This window comes from Macaca mulatta, chromosome 2, assembly GCF_049350105.2.
Source record: "Macaca mulatta isolate MMU2019108-1 chromosome 2, T2T-MMU8v2.0, whole genome shotgun sequence".
NCBI lineage: Eukaryota > Metazoa > Chordata > Mammalia > Primates > Cercopithecidae > Macaca > Macaca mulatta.
This window is the reverse complement of record NC_133407.1, coordinates 129,007,388-129,023,116: the sequence shown is the minus strand read 5'-3', so window position 1 is coordinate 129,023,116 and position 15,729 is coordinate 129,007,388. Positions and strand designations below refer to the sequence as shown.

The following is a 15,729-nucleotide window of genomic DNA, read 5'->3' as shown; positions in this document are numbered from 1 at the left end:
CATTTCGATGCTTTCCAATTAAGGGACAGACATCTAAATAAAATAGGAGTAATAGTTAATGGCCAGGAATTAGGAAAAGATAAGAGCGTTTAAGAATATAGATGTGTATAGTTACATACTTCCCAGGTATGGGTTATGATTGCTGAATACCTTTTTTTCCCCTCCCTCTCTTTCTCTCTCTCTCTCTCTCACCTCTTCACATGATTAAGCAGCCGATTCTGGTGAACAAGACGAGCACACTCTCCAAGAAACAGCATTACCACCTGTGAATAATAGCATCATCGCTGCTCCCATCACGGACCCTTCTCAGAAGTTCCCTCAATACCTACCTCTTTCTGCAGAGGATAATTTAGGTCCTCTACCTGAGAACTGGGAGATGGCCTATACCGAAAATGGAGAAGTCTATTTTATAGAGTAAAGTATACCATTATTTCTACCTAAATCTCTCTTTCTTTTCCCTTCCTTCCCTCTGTCTAGCAGCTGCCAATGTAAACTATATTTAAGGGATTGATCACCCACTGATGGTATTTTTTAATAAGGTTTAATAAGTTTTGCATAAAAAGGTAATTAATTTTCTACTTATTGATTCTGAACAGTTTGAGGAAGCATAAAGTTAATCATTTCCCTAAAGGTTTAGACAACTACATTATGGTATATAGAAATTATGACATAATATTTAAAGAGCATATTTAACCATTAAAAATAGTAAATATGTTGCTTTTTTTTTCTTAATTGAACTGCAGTGTCCTTATTGTTTTAAGACTTCTTCGTATATTCTGGATGCAATTCCTTTATCATATATGTGATTTGTATGCATTTTCTCCAAGTCCAGCTTTTCTTTTCATTGTCTCAACTATGTCTTTCAAAGAGCAAAAATTCTTAATTTTGATGAAGTCTGATTTATCAGTTTTCTTTTTAGTCAATTGTGCTTTTTCTGTAGTGGCTAGGAAATCTTTGCCTAACACAGTCAAAAATATTTTCATTTTTTACATTTTATGTTTAGGTCTGCAATACACAAGTTAATATTTTTACATGGTGCAAGGTGTATGAATTAAGATTTGAGAACAGACAGGAAAGTCTCTCAGATTTATAAAACGTAAATGCTATATAGTTAAACATTTAATAATCTTTTCTGAAAAGGAAAAAAAAATGGCTACATTTTAAACCATTCTGGAAAATCTAAGATAATGTGGTTTTCCTAACCAACAGTAGTCAGTTTTTAAGTGCAGTATTTTGACTGTATTATCCTATCATTGAGATTCACCATGTTTTAATGTACCACTAAGAAAAAGAAAATGATTAAATTATTTTAAAAATAAAACCACAGATTCATCTATTATACTCACATAGATTGAAATTGATCTACTGTTAAGTCAACAATAACAAAGGGGAGGACATTGCAGAAAGCTATGAGAAGGATCTCAATTTTGCAAAATATGCATGTATACATACATATCCTACATCTATTCTGTGTGTTCATTTGTTTCTGTTAATATGTAGATCAAGTTCTAGATGCAGAAAGTTCTAGAAGTATCTATTAATAGTTGGGTTTGAGTTAAGTAAATAACTTACTTTCTAGCCAGATGTTTCATTCATGTGGGTTGTGAATTTTTTATACTTTGTGTGTGTGCGTATACACACACTTTATTTATTTATTTAGTTAGTTAGTTAGTTAGTTAGTTAGTTATTTCCCTTCCTGAGATGGGGCCTCACTGTATTGCCTGGGCTGGAGTGCCATGGCATGATCATAGCTCACTGCAGCCTCTATCTTCTGGGCTTAAGTGATCCTCCCACTTCAGCCTCCCAAAGTGCTGGAATTACAGGTGTGAGTCACTAAGCCTGGCATACTTAAGCATATGTTTTATAATTAGAAAAAAACAATGAAAATTAGGTAGTATGATTTTTCTAAGCATATGGGAGTTAGAGAAAAGGCTTGGATCTCAGAACACCCTCTTGGACAGCCGGGTGCAGTGGCTCACGCCTGTAATCCCAGCATTTTGGGAAGCCAAGGCAGGCAGATCATCTGAAGTCATGAATTCTAGACCAGCCTGGCCAACATGGTGAAACTCCATAAAAAATTGGCCAGGTATGGTGGTGCATGCCTATAGTTCTAGCCACTTGAGAGGCTCAGGCAGGAGAATCACTTGAACCTCGGAGATGGAGGTTGCAGTGAACTGAGATCGCACCACTGCATAGCTTGGGTAACAGAGCAAGGCTCTGTCTCAAAAAAAAAAAAAAAAAAAAAAAAAAGAATACCCTCTTTGAGAACCTACCCAGGAAGAATTCTGAGATAAGTGAATTAGAGCTTCTGTGCTATTTTCCAGCTAGAGGGAGGGGACAACTCATGTTTCTGTCTTCATGTTAATGACAAATGCTTTTTAAAAATAAGGATAAAAGAAGTAGTCTTTTCTCGAGAGTCAAGAAGTGTATTAATTAAGAGCTCAACTAAAGGGTCATGTTGTTTCCAGCATTTACAAGTTATCTGACCTTAGGAACTTTAGTTTACCTCTTGCATCTCAGTTTTCTATATATATATAAAAGGAGAACATGAATACTATGAATTGTACCTATCTTGTCAAACTGTTGGCAAGAATTAGAGGAGATAGAGAAACTAAAGTTCTTGGGCTAGTACTAATTAGTGATCACTATTGTTATTGTTACCATTGTCATCATCATTACCTGTGGTTATTCTGAGGAGTTTAAACATTGTTATAAAAATGGATGCCAACCATAAAATCAAAAATTTACTTAGCTTTTGCAATAAATTGCCTTTGAAATTATGTCACATTAGTAAAGAAGAATTATGCTGAGAAAAGGGAAGGATATTAGGTGTTCCTGGTACAGAATAATCTGTGAAACTCAGATTCTTAGAAAAGAATGTACCAGTAATTTTGTTCAAAACTAACTTGATACATTGGAAAAAGGGAAGTTGGATATCTTGATGGTTAGCGGGATGCTGGCCTTCTAAACTATGGCTGGCTTTCAAGAGAATGTAGTGATTTGCCTAGTTTTTATAACTTAGCTTTTAGGTGATATAAAGCCAGTGCTTCACTTGCCTAAGGTTTAGTAGAAAAATTATACAAAAATGTGGCTTATGATAATTATGGGATTTGTTTGCGACTATCAGATTTCACATGTATTAAGTGATTAGATACATATCATTTATATTTTTAGCCTAAATTGTATATACCGGTTACTTTGTTTTCATGTGTTTTTTCATTCTAAAAAACTTCTTTTTAGGATGTCTTACATTGAATAGCAAATTAAACCGCATTAGAACCAGATCTACCTTGTTTATGCATGTGCGTGTGTGTACACTCACATACAAATATATATACATTTGTTTTATAGTTTTTGGGAAATTGAAGAAATAGTAGAAATTTAAAAGAACTTTAAAAAATCAAGCATGGATTTGTAAACCTTTGGCATTGTGTAGAAAACAAACATAAGAAGTCTTTGAAAGGAAGAGCAAATAAGACAGACTAGCTAGGGAACCTAGGATCAAAGGAATACTAGGTGATGAGTTCCCTTTCTGTTTTACTTCATTTATCCAGACTTAGAGCTAAAGAGCCAGCAACCCAGAAATACCAACAGATGGAGGCAAATAAAGCCCTAATAAAAGCCTGCTCTCTCTAGCCAAAGGATCAGGAAAGGGGCATCCTACAAGACAGAAAACTTTTATTCAACAACCATTCTACTCTAGCAACAGCACAGAAAAACGTGTGATCCCATGCCCCAAGGGTAGAAGCTTAGACTTCTATCCTTGACAGGCTGTGTGACTAGAAGCTGAAACCTCCCTGCTGGGTAGTGTCAGAAAAGGCCAAGTGTAGAGCTGGCACTTTGCATCCAGGCAGTAAGGAGATTCCCCTTATTTCCACATAGATTTAGTGGAGACCACTTGAGGGAACTCAGGACTTCCACCCCACCTGGCAGTAATGAAACACCCTCTTCCTCCCCACTGGTGTGGTGTCAGAGGAGGTTTAGAGGAGAATCAGGATTTTTACCACCATCCAGTGGTAAAGAGCCCACCCTCTCCGTATGGAGTCAGAGAGGCCAGCTTGTGAACAATAGTGAGATAGTCCTACCCCTCCCAGCCTAGCTGGTATCAACAAAGGCCTAGTGGGGAGCTCAAGCCACCATCCCCACCCAGCAGTAAGAAGGAGCCCATTCCCCTCTCCGGTGTCAACAAAAGCCAAGTGGGGACCCCACCTAAAAGTAACAGATAACCCCCTTTCCTCTTTTCAGCCATATTAGGAAAAGCCAATAGAAGGTATAAGATCCAGACCCCTATCATGTAATACCGAAAATATCCACATTAATAATAATAAAAAAAAATCACTTGTTATCCTAAGAATCAGGAAGATATCAAAATGAGTGAAAAAAGGCGATAAGTGAATACCAACACAGGGATAATAGCACTGTTAGAATTACCTAACAGATTTTAATGCAGCCATTATAAAGTTACTTCATCAAACAGTTATACCATGCTTAAGCCAAATAGAAAATTAGAATGTTTCAGCCAAAAATAGAAAGTCTCAGCAAAGCCATAGAAGATTTAAAAAAAAAAATAGTAATTTTTCAACTGAAAAATACAATAGCCAAAACAAAAAGCTTAGTCGATGGATTCAACAGCAGAAGAGAGTGGGGAGAGGAAAGAATCTGTGGACCTGAAAATAGAAATTACCCAATAAGAACAATAGAGAGAAAATCAACTAGGGGAAAAAACAAACAAAAAAACAAACAAACAGAGCTTCAGGGGAATTTGGAACAATAACAAAAGATCTAACATTTATTTCATTGGAGTCCCAGGGGAAGAGAAAGTGGGTGGTACTGAAAAGAAAAGTACTTGAAGAACTAATGGTTGAAAATTTTCTAAATTTGGCAAAAGAAATAAACCTACAGATTCAATAACCTGGCTGAACCCAAAGAAAACTACAGCAAGACACATTCATAGTCAAATTTTTGAAAACTAAAACCAGAAAAACGTTGAAAGCAACAAGAAATGACACCCTATGTATGTTAGTGAAACAAGTAAAATGACAGCATATTTGTCATCAGAAGCAACAAAGGCTGAAAGGAAGTGGCATAGCATTTTTATAGTGCTGAAAGAAAAAAGAATTAACCCAGAATTCTACATCCAGTGAAAATATCCTTTAGGAATCAAGGGAGAATGAAAATATTCTTAAATGAAAGAAAATTTGCTGCCTGCAGGCCTGCTCTCAATAAATGGCCAAAAGATGTTCTCTAAACAAAAAGAAAATTCTAAAACAAAACCAAAATTCTAAAAAAACAAACAAAAACAATCAGGAAAATAGAAGAATGGAGAAAGTAAAACTATAGATAAATAAAACACTTTTCACCTTTTGAGTTTTCTTTTTTTCCATTTTTATTGAGATATAATTGACTTCTCTTTAAATTTTCCAAATTATGTTTAAGTGTTGAAGCAACAATAATACTGTTCAATGGTTCTAAATGTGTGTAGAGAGAATATTTAAGATAATTTATTATAAGTGAGGGAGGGTAAAAGAATATCAATGGAGATAAGGTTTATCTACTTCAGTCAAAGTGGTAAAGTGATGATGCCAGTAGACTATAAGATATATTAAATATATTTATAAATAATATATATATATAATGTGTGCATATATATGTAATGTAGTATCTAAAGCAGCCACTTACAAGCTATACAAAGGAGATATACTCAACAGTACTGTAGATATATAAAAATGGAATTCTAAAATATTCATGTAACCCACAGAAAGGCCAGAAAAATAAAACAGAGGAAAGAAAAACAGAACAAAAAGAAAATTACAAACAAAATGGAAGACTTAAGCCCTAACATATCAGTAACTACATTTAATAAAGTGAACTAAATACAACAATTTAAAGTTGGGGAATGGCAAAGTGAATTAAAAAGCATGACCTAATTGTGTGCTATCTGTGACGCATTATTTCAAATGTAACAATATAGGCATGTTGAAAGTAAAGGATGGGAAAATATATCTTGCAAATGTTAATCGAAAGAGCAAGAGTTGACATATTAATGTCAGATACAGTAGGAAAATCTCCAATGAATTAGAAGTAAACTAAACAACATACTTTTAAATAATCTATGGGTCAAAGAGGAAGTCTCAAGAGAAATTAAAGATAAGTAAATAAATTGAACTGAATGAAAATGTAAATACAGCACATTAAAATAGGTGGGACACAGCCAAGGCAGTGATGAGAGGTAAATTTATAGCACTAAACATATATATGAGAAAAGAGGAGAAGTCTCAAATTAACAATCTAAACTTGCAATGCAAGAACCTGGAAAGAGAAGAATAACTGAAACGCAAAAAGATGGAAGGAAATAATAAAGATAAGAGGAGAAATCAATGCTATCAAGAGCAGAAAAACAATAGACAAAAATCAATGAAAGAAATAGCCAATTCTTCAAAAGGATTAAAAAAATTGAAGAGCCTCTAATAAGATTGAGAAAGAAAAAATGAGAGAAGACCAAACTGTCAATATTAGGATTTAAATAAGGAATCACTATGGACCCTAAAGTCATTCAAGATAATAAGGGGTGGAGATTCCTCCTCTCCACAGGGCATCCCTGAAAGAGAGGATAATCAAATAAACACAATTAAAAAATGATAAAGGGGATATCTCCACTGATCTTACAGAAATACAAACTAGCATCAGAGAATAGTATAAATACCTCTACACAAATAAACTAGAAAATCTAGAAGAAATGGATAAATTCCTGGACACATACACCCACCCAAGACGAAACCAGAAAGAAGTTGCATTCCTGAATAGACCAATAGCAACTTCTGAAATCGAGACAGTAATGAATAACCTACTAACTAACAAAAGCCCAGAACCAGACAGATTCACAGCCAGGTACTACCAGAGGTACAAAGAGGAGCTGGTATAATTCCTTCTGAAACTATTCCAAGCAATAGAAAAAGAGGGTCTCTACCCTAACTCTTTTTGTGAGGCCAGCATCATCCTGATACCAAAACCTGGCAGACACACACACACACACACACACACACACACACACACACACACACAAATTTCAGGCCAATATCCTTGATGAACATTGTTGTGAAAATCCTTAATAAAATACTGATGAACCAAATCCAGCAGCACAGTAAAAAGCTTATCCACCACAATCAAGTCATCTTCAACATATGCAAGTCAATAGACATAATCCATCACATAAATGGAACCAATGACAAAAACCACATGATTATCTCAATAGTTGCAGAAAAGGCCTTCGATAAAATTCAACACCCTTTCATGCTAAAAACACTCAATAAACTAGGTATTGATGGAACATATCTCAAAATAATAAGAGCTATTTATTACAAACCCTCAGCCGATATTGTACTGAATGAGCAAAAGTTGGAAGCATTCCCTTGGAAACTGTCATGAGACAAGGATACCCTCTCTCACCACCTGGAAGTTCTGGCTAGGGCAATCAGGCAAGAGAAAGAAATAAAGGTATTCAAATAGGAAGAGAGGAAGTCAAATTATCTCTATTTGCAGATGAAATGATTGCATATTTAGAAAACCCCATCGTCTCAGCCTAAAAAGTCCTAAGCTTATAAACAACTTCAGCAAAGTCTCAGGATACAAAATCAATGTGCAAAAATCACAAGCATTCCTATACACCAATAGTAGACAGAGAGCCAAATCATGAGTGAACTCCCATTCACAACTGCTACAAAGAGAATAAAATACCTAGTAATACAACTTATAAGGGATGTGAAGGGCCTCTTCATGGAGAACTACAAACCACTGCTCAAGGAAATAAGAGAGGACACAAACATATGGAAAAACTCTCCATGTTCATGGATAGGAAGAATCAATATTGTGAAAATGGCCATACTGCCCAAAGTAATTTATAGATTCAGTGCTATCCCCATCAAGCTACCATTGACTTTCTTCACAGAATTAGAAAAAACTACTTTAAATTTCATATAGAACCAAAAAAGAACCTGTGTAGCCAAGACAATCCTAAGCAAAAAGAACAAAGTTGAAGGCATCATGCTATCTGACTTTAAACTCTTCTATAAGGCTACAGTAACCAAAGCAGCATGGTACTGGTACCAAAACAGAGATATAGACCAATGGAACAGAACAGAGCCCTCAGAAATAACACCACACGTCTACAACCATATGACCTTTGACAAACCTGACAAAAACAAGCAATGGGGAAAGGATTCCCTATTTAATAAATGGTGTTGGGAAAACTGGCTAACCATATGCAGAAATCTGAAACTGGATCCCTTACTTACACCTTATACAAAGATTAACTCAAGATGGATTAAAGACTTAAACTTAAGACCTAAAACCATAAAAACTCTGGAAGAAATCCTAGACAGTACCTTTCAGGACATAGGCATAGGCGAAGACTTCATGGCCAAAACACCAAAAGCAATGGCAACAAAAGCCAAAATTGACAAATGGTATCTAATTAAGCTAAAGAGCTTCTGCACAGCAAAAGAAACTATCATCATAGTGAACGGGCAACCTATGGAATGGAAAAACATGTTTGGACTCTATTCATTTGACAAAGGGCTAATATCCAGCATCTACAAGGAACTTAAACAAATATACAAGAGCAAAACAACCCTATCCAAAAGTGGGCGAAGGATATGAACAGACAGTTTTCAAAAGAAGACATGTATGTGGCCAACAAATATATGAAAAAAAGCTCATCATCACTGGTCATTAGAGAAATGCAAATCAAAACCACAATGAGATACCATCTCATGCCAGATAGAATGGCGATCATTAAAAAGTCAAGAAACAGGCCTGGCGTGGTGGCTCATGCCTGTAATCCCAGCATTTTGGGAGGCCGAGGCAGGCAGATCACGAAGTCAGGAGATCAAGACCATCCTGGCTAACATGGTGAAACCCCATCTACTAAAAATACAGAAAATTTATTGGGCGTGGTGGCGGGCACCTGTAGTCCCAGCTACTAGGGAGGCTGAGGCAGGAGAATGATGTCAACCTGGGAGGCAGAGCTCGCGGTGAGCCGAGATTGCGCCACTGCACTCCAGCCTGGGTGACAGAGTGAGACTCCTTCTTAAAAAAAAAAAAAAAAAAAAAAAAAAAGTTAAGAAACATTGGGAGGCCCAGCTGGGCGGATCACCAGGTCAGGAGATTGAGACCATCCTGACTAACATGGTGAAACGCCATCTCTACTACTAATAAAAAAAACTAGCCAGGCATGTTAGCATGAGGCTATAGTCCCAGCTACTCAGGAGACTGAGGCAGGAGAATCACTTGAACCCGGGAGACAGAGGTTGCAGTGAGCCGAGATTATATCACTGCACACCAGCCTGGGTGACAGAGCAAGACTCCATCTCAAAAAATAAATAAATAAAAAGTCAAGAAACAACAGATGCTGGAGAGATGCTTTTACACTGTTAGTTGGAGTGTAAATTAGTTGAACTATTGTGAAAGACAGTGTGTCAATTCCTCCAGGATATAGAGCTAGAAATACCATTTGGCCCAGCAATCCCATTACTGGGTTTATACCCAAAGGATTATAAATCATTCTACTATAAAGATACGGATTATAAATCATTCTACTATAAAGATACGTGCAGACATATGTTTATTGCAGCCCTATTCACAATAGCAAAGACTTGGAACCAACCCAAATGCCCATCAATGATAGACTGGATAAAGAAAATGTGGCACATATATATAATGGAATACTATGCAGCCATAAGAAAGAATGAGTTCATGTCCTTTGCAAGGACATGGATGAAGTTGGAAACCATCATTCTCAGTAAACTAATATAGGAACAGAAAACCAAACACCACGTGTTCTCACTTATAAGTGGGAGTCGAACAATGAGGACATATGGGCACAGGGAGGGAAACATCACACACTGGAGGGCCTGTCAGGAGGTGGTGGGTAAGGGGAGGGATAGCATTAGGAGAAATACCTAATGTAGATGACATGTTGATGAGTGCAGCAAACCACCATGGCATGTGTATACCTATGTAACAAACCTGCATGTTCTGCACATGTGTCCCCGAACTTAAGTAAAATTTTTTTAAAAAAGAAGAAGAAATAAGTAATGCAAGTAGTACTCCCAGGCTTAAATGAGGAGTGACTCATCACACACAAAAAAAGATAATGAGGAATGAATTTGTATATTTAAGAACTCCTGAAAAAGAAATATTGAACTATTAACACTATTTCTACATAATCTCTTCCAGAAAATAAAAAAGGAAGTTATTTTTCTGAAGCTAATATTACCTTGATAACAAAACTAAACACAGTACAAAAAAGGCATAGATGCAAACATCTTTAACAAAATATTAGTAAGTAGTAATCAGCAATTTCCCATGACCAAGTGGGAATTGTTCTAGTGCTGCAAGGCTGTGTCAGTATTCAAATAAATCAATCAATGTAATCCACCATTTTAACAGGCTAAAGAATTAATGCTTATATTAATTGATGTGGAAAAAGCATTTGACAAAATTTAGCACTCTTCACATTAAGACTTCTTAGAAAAATGGGAATTAAAGGAAATTTCTTTGACTTGATAAAGAACATCTACAGAAAACCTATGGCCAACATTATACTTAATAGTGAAAAGATGAAATGTTTTCCTTGCAAGTGTGAAAACAAGTCAAGGATGTCAGCTGTCCCCACTCTTTTTTCTTTTTTTTCTTGAGGCAAGGTCTCACTCCTGTTGCCCATGTTGGAGTGCAGTGGTGTGAACACAGCTCACTGCAGTCTTAACTTTCCTGAGCTCAGGTAATCCTCCCACCTCAGCCTCCCGAGTAGCTGGGACTACAGGTACATGCCACTATACCCAGCCAATTTTTTGTAGTTTTTGTAGAGACAGGGTGTCTCTGTGTTGCTCAGGCTGATCTCCACCTCCTGGGCTCAAGAAATCTACCTGCCTCAGCCACCCCAAGTGCTGAGCTGTTCCTACGCTTATTCAACATCATGCTGGAAGTTCTAGCCTGGGTTATGATTCAAGATAAAGAAGTAAAAGCCATACAGATTGAAAAGGAAGAAATGAAACTACTCCTGTTTGCAGATTATATGGTTACCTTAGTAGAAAATCAGGAGAAATGTACCAAGAAAATTTTATAATAAATGAGTTCAGCAAGGTTGCAAGATAAAAGATAAGCATATAAATAGCAATTGTATTCCACATTCATGGATTGGAAGAATCGATATTGTTAAAATGTCCATGCTACCCAAAGCAGTCTACACATTCAATGCAATCCCTATCAATATACCAAAGACATTCCTTACAGAAAAATGAAAAACAATTCTAAAATTTATATGGAACCACAAAAGTCCCAGAACAGCCAAACATAACCTGAGTAGAAGAATAAAACTGGAGGAATCACATTACCTGACTTCAAATTATAGTACAGAGGTATAGTAACCAAAACCGCACAGTACTGACATAAAAGCAGATACATAGACCAATGGAACAGAATAGAGAACCCAGAAACAAATCCGTACATCTACAGTGAACTCATTTTAGACAAAGGTGCCAAGCACACACGTTGGGGAAAGGACAGTCTCTTCAATAAATGGCACTGGGAAAACTGGATATCCATAAGCAGATGCATGAAACTATCCCATATCTCTCTCCATATATTAAAGTCAAATCAAAGTGGATTAAAGGCTTTAATCTAAGACCTCCAACTATGAAACTACTAAAAGAAAACATTGGAGAAACTATCTAGGACATGGGAGCGAGCGAAGATTTCTTGAATAATCCCTCATAAGCACAGGCAACCAAAGCAAAATGGACAAATGGGATCACATCAAGTTAAAAAGCTGCTGCACAGAAAAGGAAACAATGTGAGGAAACAACCCATATAATGGGAGAAAATATTTGCAAACTGTCCATCTGACAAAGGATTAATAACGAGAATATATAGGGAGCTCAAACAACTCTGTGGAAAAATCTAGTACTCTGAAAAATGGGGGAAAGATCCGAGTAGACGTTTCTCAAAAGAAGACTCCAGATGGCAGATAGATATGTGAAAAGGTGCTCAACATCACTGATCATCAGAGAAATGCAAATCAAAACTACAGTGAGTTATCTTACCCCAGTTAAAATGGGTTTTATCCAAAAGACGGGCAATAACCAATGCTGGCGAGCATGTGGAGAAAAGGAAACCTTCTCACACTGTTAGAGGGAATGTAAATTAGTATAACCACTATGGGAAACAGTTTGGAGGTTCCTCACAAAGAAATAGAAAACAAACAAAAAAGCCGTAAAAATAGAGCTATCACATGATCCAGCAATCCATTGCTAGGTATATACCTAAAAGAAAGGAAATCAGTACATTGAAGAGATACCTGCACTCCCATGTTTATTGCAGGACTGTTCATCATAGTCATGATTTGGAAACAACCTAAATGTTCATCAACAGATAAATGGATAAAGAAAATGGAGTCCATATACCCGGTGGAGTACTGTTCTGCCATAAAAAAGAATGAGAACCAGTCATTTGCAACAACCTATGTGGAATTGGAGGTCATTATGTTAAGTAAAATAAGCCGGGCACAGAAAGGCAAGCTTCACATGTTCTCACTTATTTGTGGGAGCTAAAAATTAAAACAATTGAACTCATGGAGATAGAGTAGAATGATGGTTACCAGAGGCTGGGACGGGCGGTGGGGTGATGGTAAGGGGGAAGTGGAGACGGTTAATGGCTACAAAAAAAATAGAAAGAATGAATAAGATCTAGTATTTGATAGCACAGCAGGGTGACTGTAATCAATAATAATGTAATTGTACATTTAAAAATAATTAAATGAATAGGATTGAATTGTTTGTGACACAGAGAATAAATGCTTGAGGGAGGTGGTCACTTCATTTACCCTGATGTGATCATTATACATTATATGCCTGTATCAAAATATCTTCTATACCTCATAAATTTATGCACCTACCATATACCCACAAAAATTTAAAATTTAATAAATAGCAAGTGTGTGTCTATATACTAGCAATGAATACCTGGTCACCAAAATCAAAAATAAAATATAAAGTTGCTCAAAAAAATAATACAGATGTCAATCTAACAAAATGTATATTGGATCTTATATGCTGTAAACTATAAAATGCCAATGAAAGAAGTCAAAGAAGTTCCTTATAAATGGAGAGACGTACTTAAACATATACATGAATTTTTATAGTAAATTTGTCCACATAGCCAAAAACTAGAAATGATCCAGATGTCTTTGAGTGGTTAGACAGGCTGTGATACATTCATTCCATGGAATACTACTCAGCAATAAAAAGAATTGATTATTGATATATACAGCAATCTTCATGAAAATTATGCTGAGTGAAAGAGCCAATCATAAAGTATTACATACAATTCCATTTATATAACATTCTTTTTAAAATTGTTTTTATTTTTATTTTTATTTTATTTTGAGACAATGTCTCATGGACAGACAGGAAGACTCAGAATTTATAGAGATATCACTACTCCCCAAATGGATATACAGGTTTTATGTAATTTCTGTTAAAATCTCAGTCTTTTTATAGATACAGACAAGTTTATTCTAAAATATAAATAGAAAGGCAAAGGAAATAGAATAGCTAAAACAATTATGGAAAGGAAGAATGAAGTCATAGTAATTAGTCTGCTTGATATCAAATGTACTAATTTATATTATTGTGGCTTTATTATATAGTCACAATAATAAAGACTGTGTGGTGTTGGTGAAGGAATAGACTCATAACTTAATGGAACAGAAGGTAGAACCCAGAAGTAGATCCACAAGTGTGCTCAACTGATTTTTGACAAAAGCAATTCAATTTGAAAGCAATCCAATGGAGGGCAGATAGCCTTTTCAGTAAATGGTCCAGGAGCAAGTGGATGACCAGAGGCATGTAACCTCACCTCCACCTAAACCCCACACTTCATACAAAAAAATTAACCCCGAATAAATCAGAGACTGAAATGTGAAACATAAGGCAATAAAACATTTAGGGAAACAGAAAACCAGAAAATTTTTGAAATACAGGACTAGGCAAAGAGACGTCAAAAGCAAGATCCCTGAGAAAGAAAAGATGATAAATTCGACATCATTAAAATGAAAATTTTTTGATTTGTGAAAGAGCCTGATAGAGGATGGAAGGACAAACTACAGAGAAAATATTTACAGACTCCACATCTAAAAAAGGACTGGTATGTAGAATATACAAAGGACTCTCAAAACTCCGGAGTGAAAAAAAAATCAAACCATTCAGTTAGAATGTGAACTGAAGACAGGGAGAGAGGGACAGACATTTCACTGTAAAGGGTATATAGAAGGAAGAGATGCACATGAAAAAATTAGTTCAGCCCCATTAGCTCTGGGGAAATGGAAATGAAAACCACAATGAGATATCATTTGCTTATTAAGATGGCTAAAGTAAAAAATAGTGACAACACTAAGTGATAGTAAAAATTCAGTGAAACTGGATCTCACATCCATTGCTGGTGGGATCGTCTGGCATTCTAGAAAACAGTTCGTAACAAACTAAGCGTGCAGCTCATACCATTCGGCAATGGCGCACATGATCATTTATCCCAGAGAAGTGAACAACATAAATTCACACAAAAGCATGTACATGAATGTTTATAGTACATTTGTCCAAATAGCCAAAAACTAGAAATGATCCAGATGTCTTTGAGTGGTTAGACAGACTGTGATACATTCATTCCATGGAGTTTTACTCAGCAATAAAAAATAATTGATTATTGATATATATAGCAATCTTGATGAGAATTATGCTGAGTGAAAAAGCCAATCATAAAATACGACATATAATGATTCCATTTATAAAACATTCTTTTTAAAATTATTTTTATTTTTATTTTATTTTGAGACAGCGTCTCACTCTGTCACCCAGGCTAGAGCGCAGGGGCACAATCTCTTCTCACTGCTACCTCTGCCGCCTGGGCTCAGGTGATCCTCCTACCTCAGCATCTCCAGTAGCGAGGACCACAGGTGCGCACCACCACACCTGGCTAGTGTGTGCCGCCACACCTGGCTAAATTTTTTTTGTATTTTTTCGTAGAGATGGCATTTAATCACATTGCCCAGGCTGGTTTTGAACTCCTGAGCTCAAGCAAGCTGCCTGGCTTGACATTCCAAAGTGCTGGGGTTACAGGCACTTACCACCAGGCCCAGTGCTATATAACCTTCTTGAAATGACAAAATTATAGAAATAGAGGACAGATTCATAGTTACCAGGGATTAAGAAGAGGGTTGGAGGGAATGGTTGGAAGGGAACCAGATGTGACTATAAAAGGGCAACATGAGGGACCCTGGTGATGATTAAAATGTTTTGTATCTTGACTGTGTCAGTATCAGTATCCTAGTTGTCACAGTATACTATAGTTTTGAAAGATGTTGTTATTGATGGGTTCTAGGTAAAGGGCGTGTGGGATCTCTCTATTCTTTCTTTTAACTGAATGTGAATCTACAATTATTTTTGTTTCAAACACAGTTTTTTTCTTAATCCTGCATAACCTACTCTCCTAACAATGATTCTTGTTACTATCTTACTGCATAGGAATAGTGCAGACTATGGATTCTAGTGCAAAACTCTCTGGGTTTAATTCCCAGTTCTGTGATGTTTCAGCAGGGTGTCCTTAGGCAAATTGCTTTACCTTTCTGTTATCAATTTTCTCATTTGTAATATGGGAAGCAATAATTTTAATGCTAATAAT

General features: G+C 36.2%; 1 protein-coding gene across 45 annotated transcripts in view; it reads left to right on the top strand.

The window, feature by feature from the left end:
• The window catches only part of MAGI1 (membrane associated guanylate kinase, WW and PDZ domain containing 1), a 678,422-nt gene that overhangs the window by 560,244 nt on the left and 102,449 nt on the right, over positions 1-15,729 (top strand). For 24 of the 45 annotated variants that reach the window (XM_077993285.1, XM_015130467.3, XM_077993281.1 and 21 more), the window contains one exon: positions 213-414. In XM_077993285.1, coding sequence (XP_077849411.1) covers positions 213-414 — 202 coding nt within the window. Of the gene's footprint in view, positions 1-209; positions 415-15,729 lie in introns of all 45 variants that reach the window. The other 21 variants (XM_077993284.1, XM_077993302.1, XM_077993280.1 and 18 more) reach the window with 1 other exon arrangement.